General features: G+C 48.0%; 2 protein-coding genes across 3 annotated transcripts in view; one reads left to right on the top strand and one right to left on the bottom strand.

Annotated features, from left to right (window-relative positions):
* Positions 1-20,706, bottom strand: part of CPAMD8 (C3 and PZP like alpha-2-macroglobulin domain containing 8) — a 103,840-nt gene that overhangs the window by 2,546 nt on the left and 80,588 nt on the right. Inside the window, exons 42-43 of one of the 2 annotated variants that reach the window (XM_074939833.1) lie at positions 15,122-15,284; positions 10,353-14,794 (exon numbers count right to left, since the gene is read on the bottom strand). In XM_074939833.1, the coding sequence (XP_074795934.1) occupies position 14,794; positions 15,122-15,284 (164 nt within the window). In that variant the 3' untranslated portion in view covers positions 10,353-14,793. Of the gene's footprint in view, positions 1-10,352; positions 14,795-15,121; positions 15,285-20,706 lie in introns of those variants that run through there. The other variant, XM_074939832.1, reaches the window with a different exon arrangement.
* F2RL3 (F2R like thrombin or trypsin receptor 3) lies at positions 6,117-10,615 on the top strand. Its single transcript, XM_074939861.1, has 2 exons — positions 6,117-6,236; positions 7,616-10,615. Exons 1-2 carry the CDS (start codon positions 6,146-6,148, stop codon positions 8,692-8,694), a joined length of 1,170 nt encoding a protein of 389 aa, XP_074795962.1. The 5' UTR covers positions 6,117-6,145; the 3' UTR covers positions 8,695-10,615.

Raw genomic sequence — 20,706 nt, 5'->3', positions numbered from 1 at the left:
TAGGGAAGGTTGTGCCTCCCCAAACAGCCTGGCCCCCGCCCCCTATCTGCTCCCTCCTACTTTCCACCCCCTGACTGCCCCCCTCAGAACCTCCCACCCATCCAACCCCCCCGCTCCTTGTCCCCTGACTGCCCCCCTGGGACCCCACCCCCTATCCAAACTCCCCTATTCCCCATCCCCTGCCCCCCTGAACCTCTGCCCTATCCAACCACCTGTCCCCTGACCGACCCCCCCAACTGACCCCTGTCCCCTGACTGCCTCCCAGGATCCCCTGCCCCATATCCAACCCCCTGGCCCCAGCCCCCTTACCATGCAGCTCAGAGCAGCATGTCTGGAGCCGCGCCACCCGACTGGAGCCAGACACGCTGCTCTGCATGAGCACGCAGCCCCGCCGCCCAGAGCGCTGCCCATGCGGCGGCATACCTGGGGGGGAGGGGGAACAGTGGGGGAAGGGCTGGGGGTCTCGCCTTCCCTGTGGGAAGCTCAGGGGCCGGGCAGGACGGTCCTGCGGGCTGGATGTGGCCCGCGGGCCGTAGTTTGCCCACCTCTGTTCTATGGTCTCTCTTTCTTAAACAAGCCATACTTACAAGATCCTGGACTCTACCTGGGAAGCAGAGACTTTGAAAAAGATTTGGTGGTCATGGTAGATAATCAGCTAAACGTAAGTTTACAGCAACACTATAAAGGGCTAGTGCAACCCTTGGATACATAGACAGGGGAGTCTCAAGGAGGAGTAGAGAGGTTATTTTGCTTCTGTATTTGGTGCTGCAACTGCTTGTTACATTGTTAAAAAATTAAGATTGGATGTTTTCCTGAACAATCAGCTCTAGGAATTATTTTGGGGATCTGCTGCCTGTGTTATACAGGCACTCAGACTAGATCACAATGGTCCCTTCTGACCTTGGAAGCCTATTGAATACTGGGGAAAAATCCAGTAAACCACAGCTATTTAAAAGTGAAGACAAATGGCTGGCTGGCTGGCGAGTTTGGGTCAGAACAGGGACCATGGCCCTAGGGTGATGCATGCTTTAGAATAAGGTATTAATTACTCTGCACTAGTACTGTGCAGGGCACTTTACCCTGCAGAGAATGACTGAATCCTAGTCTCAAGGCGCTTACAATCAATAGGCAGCTGCATGCAGGAGGAGCCAACACCACAGGTTAGGGATTGGGTGTGCATAGGCGCCGACTCTGGGGGTGCTCCGGGGCTGGAGCGCCCATGGGGAAAAATTAGCGGGTGCTCCGCACTCACCAGCAGCCAAGCTCCCCCCGAGCGCGCCATGTCCCCACTCCTCCTCCTCCATCCCAGTGCTTCCCCCCCGCCACCTAACAACTGTTTGGCAGTGCTTAGGACTTTCCGGGAGGGAGGGGGAGGAGTGGGGACGCGGCACACCCAGGGGAGGAAGTGGAGAAGAGGTGGGGAAGGGGGTGGAATGGCGGTGGGAAGGGGGCAGGGCTGGGGTGGGGACTTTGGGGAAGGGGTGGAATGGGGGTGGGGCAAGAGTTGGGTAGGGGCGGGGCCAGAGGCAGGGCAGGGGTCGAGCACTCACCGGGCAGAGGGGAAGTTGACGCCTATGTGGGTGTGGGATGGGGGAGGGTGTCTGGTGAAAGACCACAGAGTCACAACCTAAGCCAGGGGGTTGCAATCTTTTTTCATTTGCAGATCCCCTAACTACTTCAAATGGAGGTGCAGACCCCTTTGGAAATCTCAGACATAGTCTGTGGACTGCTGGGGTTCCGCAGATCACAGGTTGTAAATCACTGGTCTAAGCAGTCAGGAAGGCTGATACAAAGTAGTACACAGGGAACATTTTACATGTCCAAGACCACCTTCTCCATAAGGCTCCTTGCAAAAGTAAAATTGGAGCAGGGACAGAAGAGATGTGCCATGGGGGTAGAAAAGGGGTAGAGTTTCAGTCTTGCAGGTTGTGAGGGGAGGAAAGACCATGAAAGGCCTGGGGGCTTATAAGGAAAGGGTATGGAGTGAGATCCCAGTGAGTAGCTGGGGTAACAGAAGGAGATGAGAGGAGGCAGGAAGGTCATGGAGGGCCCTGAAGGTGAGGAAGAAAAGCTGGAATCTGATGTGTGAAGTGACCGGGAGCTGTGGGAGGGAAGTTAAAGGGGTGGTGACGGTGAAGTGGCTGTAGTTGGTGACCAATGCCACAGCAGAGGTTGGTCAGATGGTCGGAGGGGAGTGTCAGGAAGAGGCTGCAATTCATCTCTTTAGCTGGGTTGAGGCACCATGGGAGGCTCATGGTTAAAAGATCCATAATTTCTATTTATAACGGTCAGCAGTAGCTTCCTGTGTCTTGTGGTTCCAAGTTGGATGTGACTGACGTTCAGTGGCTGGGGAAGGCAGGGCCAGAGCCGCATTCATGGAAAATGTGAGGTTATGCTGATGCTAGTGGAAATAATCCACACGTTTGTCTGCAAAGCCATGGAGCTGCTCCTGGTATCTAGACTACAACCACCATCTTAGGTTAGGGCAGGTGCCCAGCTGAACTGAGGTTTCTACCTTGATACCCAATGGTTTCAAACTGACATTCCCTAGAAACATGAAATGGGGGTCTTGGGATGAGAAATAACCTTTTGGCTTCTCTTTCCTGCACTAGATCTGCCAAGCCCTTGAAAATCTGAGTCTGGGATAGCTCTTTCATAATTTTCTTCAATAGCTCTACAATCCCTGGCCTGCTCTCCCCGTGTACCCCCACAGGCTGAGAGCTCTGGGGCAAGAGTATTCTTTGTACCTGGAGATAATCAATTGCACAATGAATTGCCTTAAAATCCACAGGCAGGGATCACACGACTGTCACTGCTCATTAGCATCTCTTTGAAACCTCTGTCACTAACATGCTCAAACAATCTGTTCTGCACCGAAAGCAATCAATAACAATCCCACAGCATCTGCAAAGGAAAGGATACAGCAATAAGTAACCTCTCCCTGCTCCACCCCAGATACCTGGCCTTAGAAAGCAGGGCTGTGATTTGCACACGATCTGAACGGATGATGTCTAATTTTTTGCATACAGAGCGTGAAAAGGATCCTGGTTGAGGCATGGAAAATATGTGGTCACATGAGTCACTCTGTAATGGTTCATAAATCCTGGGAGAATCGCAAAAGCAAAACATCCAACATTGCATCTTCCCTGCCCAGTGGAACGCCACCTCTGGACACGCTCGGCCCAAGGATGTGGGAATATGGCAAAAGCAAAGGAAATAGGATAATTTTCTCCTTGAAATAGAGGAATCTCATCAAACAGCAGCCAGGCTCGGATTTGCAACCTTCACAGAAGAGGCCATTCATAAGCGAACCAGAAAGAAATGAGCCATCAGTCATATTGCCAAACCAAATTCACAGTTCCTATTGCCAGGACTGCAGCTCCAGTTCTTAGGTCCTCGCTGAGACAGGCAGGCAAGAGCATTGTGGTGGGGCAAGAGCCTCCAACCATCAACTGCTGCCCCTAAGACAGTGTTACCTAACGTTGGGCTGTCCTCTTGCTTCACTGTCGTCCATGTCTCACTGCAGGATAAAGCAGGCTGGGTGGGGCTTTTGCCATTTTTTTGCAGCAATCAGGACATGGTCTGCATTTATCTGAGAGATGTGGGATAGTTTGGGGACTCCCCCATAGATGTGGGATAAGGACTTGGCAGAGCACAGAGGGGGATTAAAGTATTGAACAGTGAAAGTGCTCAAGGCCTAAGTAGCAGAGGAGGGTCAGGGCTTGGGGAATATCTGGTGGGAAATGACAGGGTCACATGCTCAGGCAGGTCCCCAGAGTGCCCTTATACAGCTGTAAATGGTTGTAAAATGGGTCACCCTCCTAGTATTGTCACCATATATAGACAGTAATAGCCTTTTGTTCCTCCAGATCATTCATTAGCAGGGAAGAGCTGGCAGGCCTTCCTGCAGGTTTATTGAGTAATGGGGCTCTGGAAGCACAGTTCCTTCCTAGGGGAGGGTCACTGACATTCAGCTTTATCTCCCCAGCTACAGAGCCATCCTGTGAATCCTTGTCAGACAGACACCATTTCCTCTTTGGTGGGGCTGTGCTCAGCATTCCTGACAATTATCAGCGGAAGCATGAAGCCTCCATCAAACTCCGAGATCATGCTGCGGCTGTTTATATTTTGCAGCACTTTGGGCTGGAGCTGACATACTCAGATGAAAATAGCTCATTGGGTTCACACACAGTTTTTCAATAAATTGCTTCAGTGAACTCAGGAAAGGGGCCAGGGAGACCAACATCCCTTCTTTAACCCAGAGCAGGTACAGACCTGACAGCAGCAGGGCCAGCGAACCAGAATGACTCCGGCCTGGGAGCTGGTCTCACATGGAACGTGCTGAAAACTATCAACTGCCCTGAAATGAGGCTGCAGCCTCGATAAAACTCCAGCTGGCCACTCAGCCTGGGCTGATTTGTGGGCAGAGTGAGGCCCTGCCTCTTGGGACAACCTGCTGATCTGCAGCCCTCATGCATTTCAAAACATTGCCTGCAGCTGAAGCAGGGCCCTATGTGTGCTGGATGCCACTGAGCCACCAGGAAATGTCATGAATCCAGAGGAGACGAGGCCTCTTTGCTAGTGTGCCATGAATGTAAATTTCTTTCTTCAGGCCTGGGAGGAAAGATGGAGGTGCAGGCGGCTGCCAGGGGCTGTTGAGATATCTGATCCTGTTTGTATGGGTTTATATTCTGAACTGACTCTGAGGTGGCCATACTTGTCACGTCCAGGAATATTCTGGAGCAGGCCCAAATTAGAGTAATTTGACCCAGAATTTAGCCTTGACAATGAGAGAGGGCCCTGCAGTACCAAGAGCTGGAAATCTCCAGCCATGAGTCTGTCTGTATCCTTTTGCTGACATCAGAAATGACTCTATGCTCAGACTGCACAGCACAATGAGACAAACCACTGGACACAGACATGGTCTGTGACCCAAGAACCCCTTAATGCCATCTGGCAAGGCAGTTACAGGAATCTCGTGAGGCTGGTGTGTACATTCTAGTTTACTGAAAAATGTCATGTGAGGTCTTAAATGAAAGGGGGAGGATCACACGGGTTATTAATTTCACTGTAAAATGTATGTACAGACACCACGTAAGAAGTTATGTAATATATACTGAAAATATGCATCAAGGTATTAGTCACCAGCAGAAGTATAAAACGTTTCTGTCACACAAGAGATGTTTATGCACCTCTCTCTTTGTCAGGATGTAAGTTAAGCATTGTAAATTAACACAATGAATGCCTATTTATGTATCAAGTCAACAAAGAGATGTGAAGTCAACCGGGAAGCAGCACACAGGAAAAAACAAGCAAAGTGTAGTTATCCTGTCTGTGTGCAAAAACAATGAACTTTGGGGGGGATATGTAGAAGGCAAAGAAGAGACCCTACTCTTATCCTGCAGGTAGAAGGTAAACAGACGGCACGTTTACGTTAATGGCAATGGGATCTCAGCCAACCTAGAAGAAAACTTTGGGTGAGATAAAACTTCTTTAGACAAGAGGTTAACCTGTTTCTTAGGTTTAGTCTCTAGAAAGTGTTATGATTTTATTTTAAATGTAACCATTTTTTCCCAATAGCCTTAGTTCTATAGCCTGAATCTCTAGACTATGATAATAAACATTCTTGTTTTCACAGTAAATATAGCTCCATGCTGCAGTGTTAAGCAAAGTGCTGGTACAGAGCTGAGTTTTACAAGTTGGTATGTGCTGTTCCTTTAGAAACAGCAGAACTGGTATCTTCGTAGTGTTCAGCGGATAAGGGGCTGGACAAAGGGTAGACCTATTGTTAACCCGCAAGGCAAAGTAAGGGCTGGCATAGCCCAGGAGAGTGTGCTTGTGTGGCTAACAGGCAGGTGGTGTTAAGGAGCTAATACCCAGCTAAGCACAAGCTGGTGGTGGGGGTAACAAGGTGACTCTCAGTCCTGGGAACCCAAGAACCGTCACATGGCCTGACCCAGATGGAGTGTTTTGGCAGCTCTCAATATCCTGTGTTCTTTTTTCTGCAAGAAAAGTCAGTGGAGCCCCAGCCTAGTGTTTCCGTGAGTTAAGGGCTGGGAACAGGAAATTAATAGTCAGGGCTATTAATACTGCCTTCCCCAGGCAGCTCTGAACAGAGCAGCACATCACAGGCTCCCTTCACAGCATGGAGATCTCCTGGTGTACATTCCTATCATACAGGCACGTACTGTGGTGTAGCCTCTGGGGACTCTGCTTGGCAAGTCCGGACTATGATGGTGAGTGAGTGGGCATCTCGGGGTGAAAATCTTACTGCTCCCTTTGCTCCCTGGCATCTTTCTGTGGCTCCCAAGCAAGCACTTGCTGTGAGGGCAAAGGACACAAGCAGCAGTGATGGGCAAATGTGCTAATCTAATGAAGGAGAAGACACTGAAGGTGTTTGTTGAGGGAAATGTGGGGAGGAATTATAGTCAAAGGGGGAACAAAAGAGAAACTGGAGAAACCCAAACGGCAGTTGTGGAGCTTGAGCCTTGCCTGAGGAGCAGCTCCTGCCCCTTGTTCTTGTTCTGACCCCCCTGTTTAATGTGGAGCAGTACTGCTCGTGCTATAGGTTCAGGAATAGCTCTGTGGAGGCCAAGCACTGACTGTCCTGTATGGACATCAGCCCTGGTGCAAGGAGCTCACAACCTGGTATGGACCCCAGCCAGAGCTGTTCAGTGGCACAAAGTACCATCAGCTGCCACTAGGAGCTGATTTGATTTCACAGAGGTGAGGTCAGGATTCTGAGCACATATCAAAGATCAACAACTGGGAGAGACACATCTCTGCCTTTGCCAAAGAGCCCAATATGGACTGCCGGAATTTGCCACCCATGGAGTTACTTCTGGCTGACTCAATTTGTGTCACCTGTACCCCCTGAGTGGCAGATCCCAGTGCTCTGTGGTGCTCAGTCCCCAGGTAACCAATAGCTACACACCAGCAGCAGTGCAAAGGTATCACGAGCTGTGAGAAACAGCATGACTCCAAGGAATTGTGTGGGTCCTTGGACTTGTGACAACGACTGATCAAAGTAACTGGGCCCTAGAGAGACGGCACAGGAGCTGCTGGAGGGAACTAGAACTTTCTCAGAATGAGATAATTTGATCTGCTTTTTGAGGTTGTCCTTTGCACGTTTGCTTCTGCTGTTTAGTTAATTTGCGCACCAGTTACATTTTCTGCTTATGGTAGGTTACATGACAGCCAGAGACCTTAAATTCTTCTGATTGGAACTCATTATGCTAAACTCCCTCCCCACAACCCCAGAGCTCACCTTAGCATTAGCATGGTTGTCCTGCTGTGAAGTAGCTGGGCAAACTTCACCAGAACCTCCTCATAGCCTTAGATCTTCATGTTCAACCCTGAATTAAGGAGACTTGCCAGTTGGGGTTTGTTTTGTTTTACTAAGGGGTTCTAGCTAATTACAGAACCAGCCAATGGAGGCTATGAATAATATCTATGCAGCTTCCCAGCCCCCGCACCCTGTGGTGGGCACACTGTCTCGTTAGAATGCAAACCCCTGGGGGCATTGGGGGCAGGAAACTTGTCACGAGCCCTGCCTGCAAAGTGCAAGCACACTGGGCCCTGCACGAACAGTAACAGACTATGTTTGCACCACTAGATTACTCTCAGAACAGCACCAACGAGCAGGTGATTACATCGGCAAACACACTGTGTCCTCGGGCCATCCCAGGAGAGAAGGTGACTCGTGGCAACATCACCTACCTGTCCATCCATGAGGACTCCCGCTCCCAGCTGAGCAGTGCAGTCACAGTGTGGCTCATCCCCTGCCTCTATACTGCTGTCTTCCTGGTGGGGCTGCCAGCCAATGGGCTGGCCCTTTGGGTCCTAGCAACTAGGATTGAGAAGCTGACCTCCACCATCTTCCTGATGAACCTGGCTGCAGCTGACCTGCTCCTGGTGCTTGTGCTACCTTTTAAGATCTCCTATTACTTCCTGGGGAACCACTGGCCCTTTGGGGAGGGCCTCTGCCGGCTCACCACCGCCGCCTTCTATGGGAACATGTACTGCTCTGTGCTACTGCTCACGTGCATCAGTGTTGACCGGTACCTGGCTGCAGTGCACCCTTTCTTCTCCCGCTCCTTCCGCAGCCCAGGCTTTGCTGCCTGCACCTGCATCAGTGTCTGGCTCATCACTGCCACCTTCACCTTGCCCTTGACCCTCTTGCAGCAGTCCTACCCCCTGGATAAGGCAAATATCACTCTGTGCCATGACGCCCTCCCCAGGCATGAGGATGCTGAGTACTACTATTACTTCTTCGTGTGCTTGGTCGCCTGCGGCTTCCTTGTCCCCCTCGCGGTGATGCTGTTTAGCCACTGCTCGGTGCTGTGGGTCCTGCTGGGCAACGGAGAGAGGTATGCATACGCCATGAAGCTCACTGTCCTCGTGCTGCTCACAGTCGTGCTGTTCTACACACCCAGCAACGTCCTTCTCCTTGTCCACTATTCCAACAACTGCTCCAAGCTCTATGAGGACTTGTACGTCAGCTACATGGTGAGCCTGGCCCTCAGCAGCTTCAACAGCTGTGTTGACCCCTTTGTCTACTACTATGTCTCTGAGGACTTCAGAGACAAGGTGAGGCGGAGAATTTTCAGCCGCAGCAAGCGAACCATCACATCTCTGAAAACCTCTAAAGAGACTCTGCCTCAGAAGAGCTCCCATTCACAGTCCCTGGTGTGAGGTGCTGGCACCCCTCACTCCCATGGCATCTGCTCGCTCCAGGGCTGAGGTTCGGACACAGAGTAGAGTTCTGAGGTGCAGTCTAGGTAGGACGTTAATCCAGGCAAGGAAGTGAAGGAGATAGATTCTTAAGACTGAATTCATCAGGCCCTTACAAACTCCTAAGAGGCTTGGAGCCCAAATTTAGATGGTGACTGCTATATGCATACTAACCTATAACAGGGACAGCACATATGACTTCCCATATGGCTGCTCTGCCCCCTTACTATGCTCACTGGGTGCTATAGGCAGGCTGTATAGTTGACTCTACATATAATAGCAGAGATTGCTGGGGGAAGGAACCTAGAGTGTTTGAGGGAAAAGTGGAAGCTTGGGAATGTATTTGCCCAGTATTAAAACTTACCCGAGCAAACTGACTGAGGGGGGCTGGGGGCAACTTACAGCCACCCACACACTAGTCTCAGCCTCTGAGCCCACACATCTTGTGCATGGAACCATTTGGCTGGCGTATCAGGTAGTTGCTCTGCACACAGCATGTGTCCATACGCAGGTAAAGTTAGAATCTTCTTACCTGACTTGGTAAACCCTCATTCATGGAAATACCAGAGTCTCCTTTTCCTAGCAAGGTCAGTTTTATCCCTATTTCAGCAAAAATAAGTACATTTAGGGGAAGTAGAGAAAGAGTTTTGCCAGAATTAAGAGTTTATAGAGTAAGAGAGAAAGTGGGAGTCAGAACTCCTGGATTCTATTCCAACCTCTCTCTCTTCCACTGATACGCTCTGTGCCCTCAAATAAGTAATTTACTCTCCTTGCACCTCAGTATCCCTACCTGTAAAATGGAGAGGATACTTATAAGGCTAAATTCATGAATGTTTGTAAAACGCGGTGAAATTCTCATGACATGCATTGTTTCATACTAATTATTCTGTGTGAATGAGGTGAAGAAAGCTTATGCTCAAATAAATTTGTTAGTCTCTAAGGTGCCACAAGTACTCCTTTTCTTTTTGCGAATACAGACTAACACGGCTGCTACTCTGAAACCTGTCTAATAAGCTGCTTCTCACTTTGCAAATCCTCAGCCCATTGCTGGTAAGAAATGTACAAAATATCCACCCATTCCCTTTACACAAAATGCTCTGCTGTTCAGCACTTGTTATTTCTTTGAAGCAAACTGCCTGTCTTTAGTATGTTATGAAGGGAGACCAGCTTGTGCCCAGGAAAAAGGATTTTCATGTCTCTTCAAGACAATATATTAATGAAGCATTGAAAACTCCCACACTGGAATCCCACACTTCTTTTGTGTAACCTCTGCTGAGACCCAACCACCCCACCACCCCAACCAAGAGAGCTGACCATGCTTGCAGCTGGATTCTGGAATGTGTTACAAATGTGACAAGTTACAGCCACTGTAACCCTCAAAACAAAATTGAAGGCACCTCCTGGCAAACAATGAAGCAGAAATGGATGGGACACCAGCAACTCCTTAGAACTGTTGAATACTTTGATTTTGCTGATATGTGTATTAATGTTGTCCTCTCAGTGCTCAGAGCCACAGCCCTGCACCATACCCCCCATGCAGTATTACGAGGCAGATGTTAGTAGAGAGGAGAGGAAGATAGAATTGTTTTAGAAATCAGTTTTTAATAAAATATTCATCAGTGTCTAAAACAACCCCTTTTCTGGACTCATACTAACATTTGTGCGAAGAAAACAAAAATGATCACAAAGCTGGTTTTTGGGATTTTTTTAAATATTATTGGTGAAAAACTAGAGCCTATTTCCTACAGGTGCAGTACTCAGAATGCTGAGAAAATACCAGCTGCTGAACGCAGGAGAGATATGATGGAGTTAGGCCAAAGAACTGGGGCTATCATCACTCCACCAGAAATAGCACACATGAGAAAACAAAAACTGAGCAGAAGGGGTTTTTTTAACATTAAATTGACAGAAATGTATTTCTAAATTGACAATCTACTCACAATAATGAAATCCAGATTATTGCGCATTAAAGAATCAATGTCAGCAAAGCAAGTGCTGCTGTTTTCAACTCAATTTTTAAGTTGGTTGAATCTTTTTCTATTTGTTGTCTATTAAGGCTGATCAAGGAGGAATGTGTGGACAAGAAAGAACAAAAGAACTTTTGATTTAAAATAAATACCATGGTAATGATTGCTCCTGATAATATTCATGTACAGTTACAGATATAAATACTAATTTCATTGGAGGGATTACAAGCAAAATCACTGATAACTAGAGAAAGCTATCAAATCTAATTAGCAAAGTACCTTGGTATAAACAGGCGCTTCTGTATCTCACAGACTCACTGAAGTTTCTCTCCCCTTCATGTTGAATCATTGTCAGAGGAAAGGAGAAGACTGTCTCTAAGCATGCGAGAGAAATGGTTCCAAATTGGCAAAAATCCCAAAGCAAACCCCACTGCTTGTCTGCCCTCTTTCATTCTCAGCCACTACACCCTGTTTTTTTGCTGGGCTAAAAATCTCTCTCTTCTCCCGCAAACAGCATTGAGGAGCTGATCCTGACAATGCAGATGGTCTGGGCCCTCAGTGCTCTGTCCTCTTAGCTCTCTCAGAGACAGGTGTGTGACTGAGAAGCCACAGAGCAAACACTGGGTATAAGCCTGTGAATGATCTAGAGTGTGAAGCCCCCACCCTGGGCCCAGTGGTTTACAGGGGACATATTCCCAGATGGAACATGTACTGGAACCAGCTCTTTGATGAGGGAGGGAAGGACAAGAATTTAATTTGCCTTGATAAGAGAATTATGATAATAGAAAATGGGGACAGTGAGTCTGGGAAAGGGAGAATGCAAGTGTGCATAATAGCTGGGCCTTCAACTGGGGCAAACACGGACTCCAACGCATAAAGTTACTCCAAGCAGCACCTACCTGTGGGTATAAGGCCTTCCTGCCTCATCATTGCTGTGAGGGGGGGAAAGTACCAGCTGCTCTTCTGTATTTGTATGTTTCTTTCCTTGGTTCCTTAAATAAACAGCCTGTTTAACTGCAGCAAGAAGTTGGCTGTGGGGGAGACAGACTACAGCATTGCCAGCATGTCCTTAGGAACAAAGGAAGTTCTACCCTTGGGGTGGAAAAGGAAATTGATGGCACTGACTACCCTGCAGGTGCCAAGGTCACAAAAAGTGTTCTGGCCAGGAGACGATGCACAGGATCTCTACTAACCTAGAAGAGCTCTCTAGCCTTATGGGTACCAGGGAATGGTGAACCCTAGCACAGTAATTGGAATACGGAAAGCCGCATTGGCTGGTAGTTAGAGCAGGGAACCTGCAAGCAAGAGACCTGAATTTTAATCCCAGCTCTGCCACAGACTTTCAGGGAGTCCCAACCTCTTTGTGCTTGTTCCTCCAGTGATAAACCTGAGATGACGTTCACTTTCCTGCCTATTGGCCACACCCAGAGCCCCTCTAGTGATGGGCAGAGTAGTAATGGACAGTGGGTAAGGGCAGTGCCAGCAGACCCCATCCTCCTGCTGTGGGTAATAGCGGAGAGCCTTTTTTGAATACTAAACTGGTGTTTTACAGTTAACAGAGAGCCAGAGAAGTGCTGGGAGCTGGCTCTGTACTTGGTCAAAGCTTGGGGGAATTCATCCATCTCTACCCTCTTGTGTGCTGGGGTCACACCAGCTCCGCCTGCCCAAGGAAGGTGCCCAGCAGGGGCAGCACATCATGTGGGTGGGATTAATCAGCATATAATTATAATTAATCAACTAAAACAGAAAACCCCATAAAACACCGTTAATCTAATGAGACAATGACACCAACAAGTCAGGAAGCAAAGGGAGAGAGAGGCAGGTTGGGGACCTTGGAGCCAGGCATGAGGATTAGAGCTCCCAGCTACAGGAGGCCAAGGAGCCTGGCCCCAAATCACATGGAGCCTTGCCCAAGCACAAGGAGTGGAGGGCCAAGAAGCCAGATCACAGCCATGTTACTAAGGTGACAGTTCGTGTCTCACTCTTCCAGCCTTCTGGCCTTATTGAGTGCTGAGGCTGCTGCGAGCAAACAGCAGGGTTGTATTGTGAAGTCCCGATGTTTTTAAAAGAAGAAAATGCCTCTCACTGTAGCTTGCACTAGGCCTGTTATTTACCCAGAGGATAAATATTGACTTATGCTGCCATGTGTACACAATAGCCAGTGCTTGCCAGGCCAATTGCTTGCTGGAAGCAGTGCCAGCAGAGATGGAATGTAGTCTGAAGGCATTTGTTTACCTGCTAGGCAGGAATAGAACAGCTGGCGCTTGGGCTGTGCTGTGGGGCACCGTTAGGATGTGGTCCATTCACACACATTAAAAAGACACAGCAAAATCTCTACTGAGAAGCAGGACAGGCAGGCCACATTAGGATCCTGAGAGAAGAGTTCAGATCAGCAGGGGCAGGAGTGATTTGAAAACTAGCCAGCAGAGATAATCTGGAATTTATGGGCATTTCAGGAACTGAGCTGTGAGCTCAGGTCTTCCACCATGTCACATATGTTTGGGAAGTTTGAAGGCTGAAGCAACTACTCACCCCCAGCCTGAGAGACTGACACTGGAAACTTAAGAGCCACCACAGCTAAGGAATCTTTTTCTTGATCAGCACTCTGGCTGGAACCAATACTTGAAAAATGGAACTCAGGGCTTGACTACATGGGGAAATTGGCCAGAATAGCTTTTATGGAATAGCTCCCTGCATGGACACTATTCCAGAATAAAATCCCTTTATTCTGGAATAATCAGTGCACTCACAAAGTGCCCAAATTATTCTGGAACAGAGTGTCCACAAAGGGAGCTATTTCCCAATAGCCATTCTGGCCAATTTCCCTCTGTAGACAAGCTCTAAAAGTGAACTGAATTGGGCCTTTTCTTGTTTCCTTTCATGAACAAACACTCTCCATGTGGATTGACACCCCACTTTGTGCCGCGGGGAGGATGGAAGCGGGGAGAGGAAACACTAAGACTATTCTGCAACAGGCAGATGCACGAAACTCCTCAAAGCAGGAAGAAAGACCCAAAATGTCTCTTCTCCTGCACTTCGAAAACAGACAGCTTTTGCTCTTCATTTCACTGCAAAATGATTGCTTAGACCCCAGCTGTCACTGCTTAGGGCAGTTTAGAAGACAGGAGCCAAAACTCTGTGACAAAGAGGAGGGGTTTGTACCTGCCCAGCAGCCCTAGGGCCATACAGACTGTGCACAGAAATCTACATCAAGAATACCCATTGCACTGGGAGCCTGGTGGGAGAAGAGTAGAAATGGCTGGTGAAATCAGCCAAGGACTGAGAACACCATGGCCACAGGTCTCTTTTATTCTCATGCTGAAGTTACAAGGAGAGAGTAACCAGAGGGCAAAGGCTAGGAAGCTGTAGGCTGCATTTGGCAGTACTTATTCCAGCATGAATGGAGTTCAGCCACTTGACCCTAATCACCCCTATTGTGGGCATTCTTCCCAGGCAGAGTCTGCAGCCATGTCGTGGACTGTTAGGCTTTTAACTCCTGTGGAGTTCACAGATGATTTCACTTCTTTTGGAGAATGCTCCCCCTGTCAAGTCTGATGAACAATGAACTCTCCTTTCTGCAGAGGGCTGCTGGTGCAGTGGGCGGTAGGGGGGTGGTGGGCTGGGGTTGTTAACCCTTTGCTGTGGCATACTGAGCTAAAATACACTGCTTTTATTATTTTTAAAGAAAACTTCTCAGCCATCTCTCCTCAAACAGCAACTCAGCTGAGCACAGAGGTCTGGACTCAGTGTAGCTAGGAAATGGTGTTGCAGGATCCTTGTAACATACTTTGAAGTGGTCTAAGGGTTTGAATTCCAGCCCCTGTTCTCCTTGCCTACAGTGGGGCAGCACATTGGTCTCCCATCCTTGAAATAGCTCCTAAGAGGATGCACAAAAGGCAGGAAAATTGATAGAAAAATAATGCTGAGCACCCTGTTGGAGCTCCTGCCCCCCACCAGGAGGCAAAGCCTACAATTCTGAGGGTATCAGGAAGTAGTCGTCATTTGGTTTCTGTTCTGCAGCAGGTCATCTGTAGGAACAAACTCGTACAGGAGTTGATTCTGAGCCTCTTCTTTTTATTTTAAATTATTTATTTCTGTTGAAGAGAGAATATAATGAAGAGAAGTCATTTCCACCTCATGTCTCTTCTGCAGCAGTGGTGGGGCCAGGCAGGGACAAGCTTAAAATGTCCTTTTGAATTTACAATTTATGTTAGGAACTGACACTTCCAGGCATGCACGTCCCAGCTGACATCCCAATGCGAGCCTGACCTGCAGCTGGTCCTCGGCCAAGGCAATTAGCGGAGTGATTATCAGTATGCCCTTTCTGCATTATTTACACTCACTCTAGACCCAGTGTCATGTTATACGATATCAGAACTTGATTAAAAAAACAGAACCTCCCCCTCACATGTCTCTCTCACCATTCTACTGTAGTCACCACTTCCTGAATCTTGTCCACTTCTCTCAATGTGCTGCTTGCTGTTGTCAGCTCTGCTGCAACCTCAAAGACGTCAGCTTCAGAAGCATAAGGGTCATACTCGTAAGAGTAGTAGGACAGGTCTGACTGGAGTGCAGGGCCTTCCTCTGGTTGAAAGGAAATAAAAAGAGGACATGCCTTAGCCAAAGGGAGCCTGCCACAGACAGCTCTTCCGCTTCTCAGCAGGATATGATGGGTATTGGGGGGAGTGGGGTAAGACACGAGAGGAGGCATGTTGGTCAGTCAGGGGAGCCGAACACCTCAAACCTCTCAACAGCAGAGGGGTAAGTGTATGCTGACAGCCCTGCATACATCTGGGACTGTCTTAACGGCACACAGGCCATTAAATGGTTCAATCCCAGACTACAGACAGCAGAGCTGCACTGCATCAGGATTTTCTATATTTCCTCCTTTGAGATTTGGGTATTGGGGAAAATAAGAAAGAAAGCTTGGAAAAAGAGCTTTTTAATTTAAAAAACCACTAAGGCTATTTGTGTTTATTGTTGGCTGCGTGTAGGCTGAGGCGTGTAGGCTGAGGTGGGGCGAGGATGAGATGGCATACACACATTGTGTGTGGGGTGCTCATTCTGTGAGGGCATGCAGATCCTGTAGAAAGAAGCAGATGTTTGTTTAAAGAAGTTCATTTCAAATTACTTAATTACCAATTTTTTTAAAAGTTGAAAGTTCCTGTTTCAGGTACATCTCTGCTCCCTGCAGTTCCCAGCCCTCCAGGCTGAGGATACTGCTCCGTCATAGCAAAAAGGGGAGGAGAAAGACGCAATCCCCACACAATTCAATAATGGGATTGGACACAGCACCTTCCCACATGTATGGGGCACCGGCAGAAGCTTCAATGGCCGAATCAGGGAGTTTTATCTTCTGAAAACTATTATACATTAAGTAGAGATACAGCCTGGTCTGTTGGTTAGAACCAAGGAATGGGACTCAGGACCCCATGGCTCTGTAGGACCCTCAGCTCTCCTACTGACTATCCGTGCGATTCTGAGCAAGTCACTTCCCCTCTCTGCGCCTCAGTTTCTGCACTGGTAAAATGTGGAGAAGAATACTGACCCAGCTTAGTAAGGTCCTTTGAGATCATCAGATGAAAGTTACAGTTTTAAGTATCATTACTAATAAAAACAAGTACTAAGTCAGCTTATAGTCAATGTTAGAGCATTGTACTTTGTTCAAGTTCCAAGGGAGATTGGTTCATGTATCTGGATTGCTTGTCAGCCAATCTGATCACAGATTTTGGCTTGAACGTAGCAGGTGGTGCTGCTGGAGCCCCTCCCTCCCTCAGGACCGTCCCACTGACCTAGCAACTAGCTGGAGTGGGGCATGCGTAGCTGGGGCAAGACTCTCCATTTCAGCTGACTGACAAGCTACAGAAGAGCTACCAAAGGATAAGAAAGGGACAGAGCCTTCAGGAGTGGGATTGGAATGTTCCCTCTACCCTATCGTAGATATCAGACTCTTGTCTGGGAAAGGTCACTCACTCGGCATGTTTCCCATACAGAACAGGCTATCATTATCTAATTTGGGTGACCTGCAAGGTGTCCCGAGGATAAGAGCACTGCTGAGGAAGACAGCTGAAAACATCCCAGGATATAACATTTCCTTATTTTCAGAGCTGCTCCTTTCTGCTGCAGTCTGGGCCGAGTTGCTTAGCCTCCCTGTTGGCTTCACTCATGTGACTACTCCAATCCAAGCCCAAGCAAACTGCTCACTTTATTCCACTTGCTGCAGGGAGGGAAAGTCCCAACATAATATTTTGTTTTATTTAACAGGAACCCTCTCCAAGGCCTCTGAAAAATGTTTGTACTCCAGAAATAACAATCCTGAAGGCCTTTTCCTACCACCTTCCACACCCTCCCAGCAGCTTGCTCAGCCCTAAGGCAAGGGACCACTTTCCTGAAAGGAGAGTCAGTCTCCATGCTCACTCTTTCTTGGCCTCCTCCATAGGAGAACCTGCCAGATCATGAGATCGTTCTATGAATAGATGAGTGCTGTCCACCAGGGATGGAATTAAGATCACAGTACTCACTCCTCCTAGGAATGCAACATTCAATTCAAAGCAAAGATGAAAGGCCAATGTTTCCTGTTACAAACAAACTGCTCCCTCATCTCCAAATGTTTGTGCCTCAGCCAATGTTTGCTGCACACTGATGGGATGAAACTAAAAAATGGCCTCTGGCCAACCCAATCAATCCTAAGCAGTTAATGCTCCTGCAAAGAACGTTCCAGCCAGCTGGTGTCATGGTGTAGCTCCGTGGGGAGTAAAGTTTATTCCTGAACTCTGGGGCTGGCTGGGAGGCAGTGTCTTCAGCACGTGGGGCTGGGTGGTTTTACAGTGGCACCAGTGGCCTTTGGAAGAAGCCCCCGACAGCCCAGCTCCAGCAGAAGGAGGGTCAGAGCTGCAGAGGCAGGGGATCCCTGGGACTCACTGGACTCCCCTTGTTACTTACTTTACATCAATGTGACAAGCAATGTAGAAAAGCCAGTCAGCCAGAAACGTATGCTAGGTACTTACAGCCAGGTTTGCAACAAGGACCCTGTCCCAAAGAGATTACATTTTAAATAAAAGAGCATATGGCAGGGAGCTGACGGACAGGAAACACTAACGGAGCATGGAAGGTTGGGGGAGGGGTCTTGTTGGATCCATGGTGTTCATTTAGATTTTCTTCCTACTGTCCAATTTGTCAGCAGTTCCCTGACGGAAGTAAGGTGATTCAAGTGTGAATGCCGCTCCCTAATGCCTACCCAGACAATTCCTGCAATTCTCTCCAACACAAGAGAAAATATCTGCGAGGCAGGGATGATCCATCTATTCATACTTGCCAGTCTGCAAACACATTTCTTGCAGAATAACAACGCCTGGTCCTATTGCATCACTAGCGTCAGCTCCAGGACTTGGGACAGTTACTACAGAAGACAGGATCTGGTGATGCACAGGAACTCATTCTCTGGCTTCTCAAGACCACATATTTGCTGGGGTAGTGCAGCTGATGGGTTTATTGAGGGGATGATCCTACTCATGTAAGTAGCTGTTACCCACATTAGGAATTCCACTGATGTGAATGGGACTATACTCCTGTGAGTAACTTTCCAGAGTGAGCCCAAGTACATTTCCAAGTTCCCCAGCAAATGAGCTGACAGGGAACTGGGTCACATTGTTCCCATTGCTGGGGTAACACAGCCAAATGCTAACAGTGAAATTATCACTGAGCGCCAAATGGAGCCTGCACAAGTGATACGGCAAATGCACAAGGACTGCAGACAATATAAACACCACGAACCTCTGCAATAAAATGGCACTTCCTGGTGATTAAGTCTGTACTGAGTCCATTCTTCCCCACCCACCTGAAACTTGATTTGGCTCCTGGAGTTTTACATCCCTTTAGGAAATCACAGATTTAGACACGGATCATCTGAACTTGCACTAGAGCCCCACAGCACCTGAGCCGACTTAAACCAATCACATGCTTCATCACTAACAAACCAATGAGCCCAAATGGGACGTGGGGGTAAGGAAGGATTCATTCACTTGTTGAACTTTGATTCATTTAATGCGTGGTTGGTTGGTTGACCTAAGATGAGCCCAGAGGATTATTTAGAGTCACATGCTGTTCGCTCTTCCTGAAGCAGGATTTAGCTTGTTTTATTTTAAAACTTTCACTCTGCCATGACAGCTCAGTGCAGAGAAGCATCCCTGCTTTCCAGGAGCTTCCTGCTTCCTACTGAAATGACCAAGGCACTCGGAGATCCTGTGACCCAGTCAGGCACAATTGTTTGTGTTTAAATGTACCTGTGCCTATGGTGAGCAAAAGGGTGCACATTTTAGACATTCAAATAAATAAGACACCTGGCATAACAGAGACCAGGTCATCTGTGAATTCCACCTCTTTTGCCCTAGTCTATAGACAATGTGGCCAGCAGTACCTCTGTCTATAGTATAGTGACGTAGCAATGCCACTATAGTTAAGGTTGTGTCACAACTTTTGTTTAAAGGTCAACCTTTCTAAGTCCTCTAAAATCAACATGCTTAGACAGATCCTTTTAAAATTCGTTTGTCTCAGGAGCGTGCAGAGTATGACTAGTGACCCAAACTAGGAGTCATTAGATCTAGGAGTTGCGGAGATAAAAGTCCCCAAAATATAGCCATTTTTCAAAAAAGTTTCTAGGTGGGGTTTTTTGTGGAGAGTTAGAACAGAGTTGGTACTAGGCATAAGCAAACTAAGCAATGTCTTAGGGCCCCAAGCCACTCAAGGGGGCCTCCTATTCGCTTTTTATTATGTGTTGTGGTGAGGGGTCCCAAAAATATTCCTGCTTAGGGCCCCAATGAGCTAGCACTGCCTCTGAGTTAGAGGCCAAACTATTGCTGTGATGTGGATCAAAATCCACCAAGTTTTACCCAAGGTATAGCATGGCACTCACTAAAACTCTGGGGGACCCAAACTGAGAATGGTATTTAAGAAAATATACATTTTTTACAGTCTGCATACACCAAAGCAGAAAAACAGCTAGAGGGTTTCCATTCCCGCCATCTGATGTTTTAAATCTCGACTCTTGTAAGTGCTCTAAAATCCAAATGATTACTCGGACTGCTGTCTCACTGTGGCATGGGGTAACATTAGTGATCCAAATTTGGGGTCATTTGACCAAGGGGCTCCTGAGTTACAGGCGCCCCCAAAAATGGTTTCCTTCTGCTGCCTTGCACTGTTAAACCAAGAGGTACTATTGACTTGTTGAGTCACAACAGACTTGTTGAGACTGATGGGTCTGCACTAACCCTTCCAGTAACACAACTTAGGATACGTGAATCACACGCACCCCATCCTCTCCCCAAGAGAAAAGGAATTTTGGACTGAATGGCCAGAAGTCGCTGCAATGTGAGAGTCATGGGTGGCACTTTTATTTTGGGATGAATGTAATCAAAGTATTCGGGAGGAAAAAATCAGACATGTGAATGCTTCCTGGGAGGGGAGGAGTATTAGGGGACAGAGGAGTAGGGGAATAGGAGATAAGGGTTTGGGGCTGCCGTGAGGGGAGGGGGAATAAATGCAGATGGGTGGCAGGGCAGAGGAGAGAGGTTGGTGGCTCAGGTGAGTGAGGCATGAGGATGAGGGGGTCTGAAGGGAGATGTGGGGGTGAGTGGCAGGGAAACTGGGGGAACTATAGGGACAGGGGCACCTGTCAACCCCACATTCTTGCCCCACTAGGGATCTGAGGCCCCCTCCCCACCAGATGATATGAGGAGTCTTGCTCCTGTGGGCGGGGCAGCAGAACCGGGGGAGGAGGGACTCATGCACCTTCAGTGGAAATATTGTGGGGCTCCACACCCATGTAAACTTGCACATTCAGCTGGGAACATCCCATTGAGATGAATGAGCCACTTCACACCTTTCAGAGCCTCCTATGCTGCAGACTGGTGCACAGAGTAGCCTTTTCCCTCCATCCTCCCTCTATCCTTCCCATTTAAAGGATGATGCTTCTAAGTGCTCTAAAATCGGCATGCTTGCATGGATTTTC

This window comes from Natator depressus, chromosome 25, assembly GCF_965152275.1.
Source record: "Natator depressus isolate rNatDep1 chromosome 25, rNatDep2.hap1, whole genome shotgun sequence".
NCBI classification, from domain to species: domain Eukaryota; kingdom Metazoa; phylum Chordata; order Testudines; family Cheloniidae; genus Natator; species Natator depressus.
The sequence above is the reverse complement of the archived record's forward strand: the minus strand, read 5'-3'. Positions and strand labels throughout refer to the sequence as shown.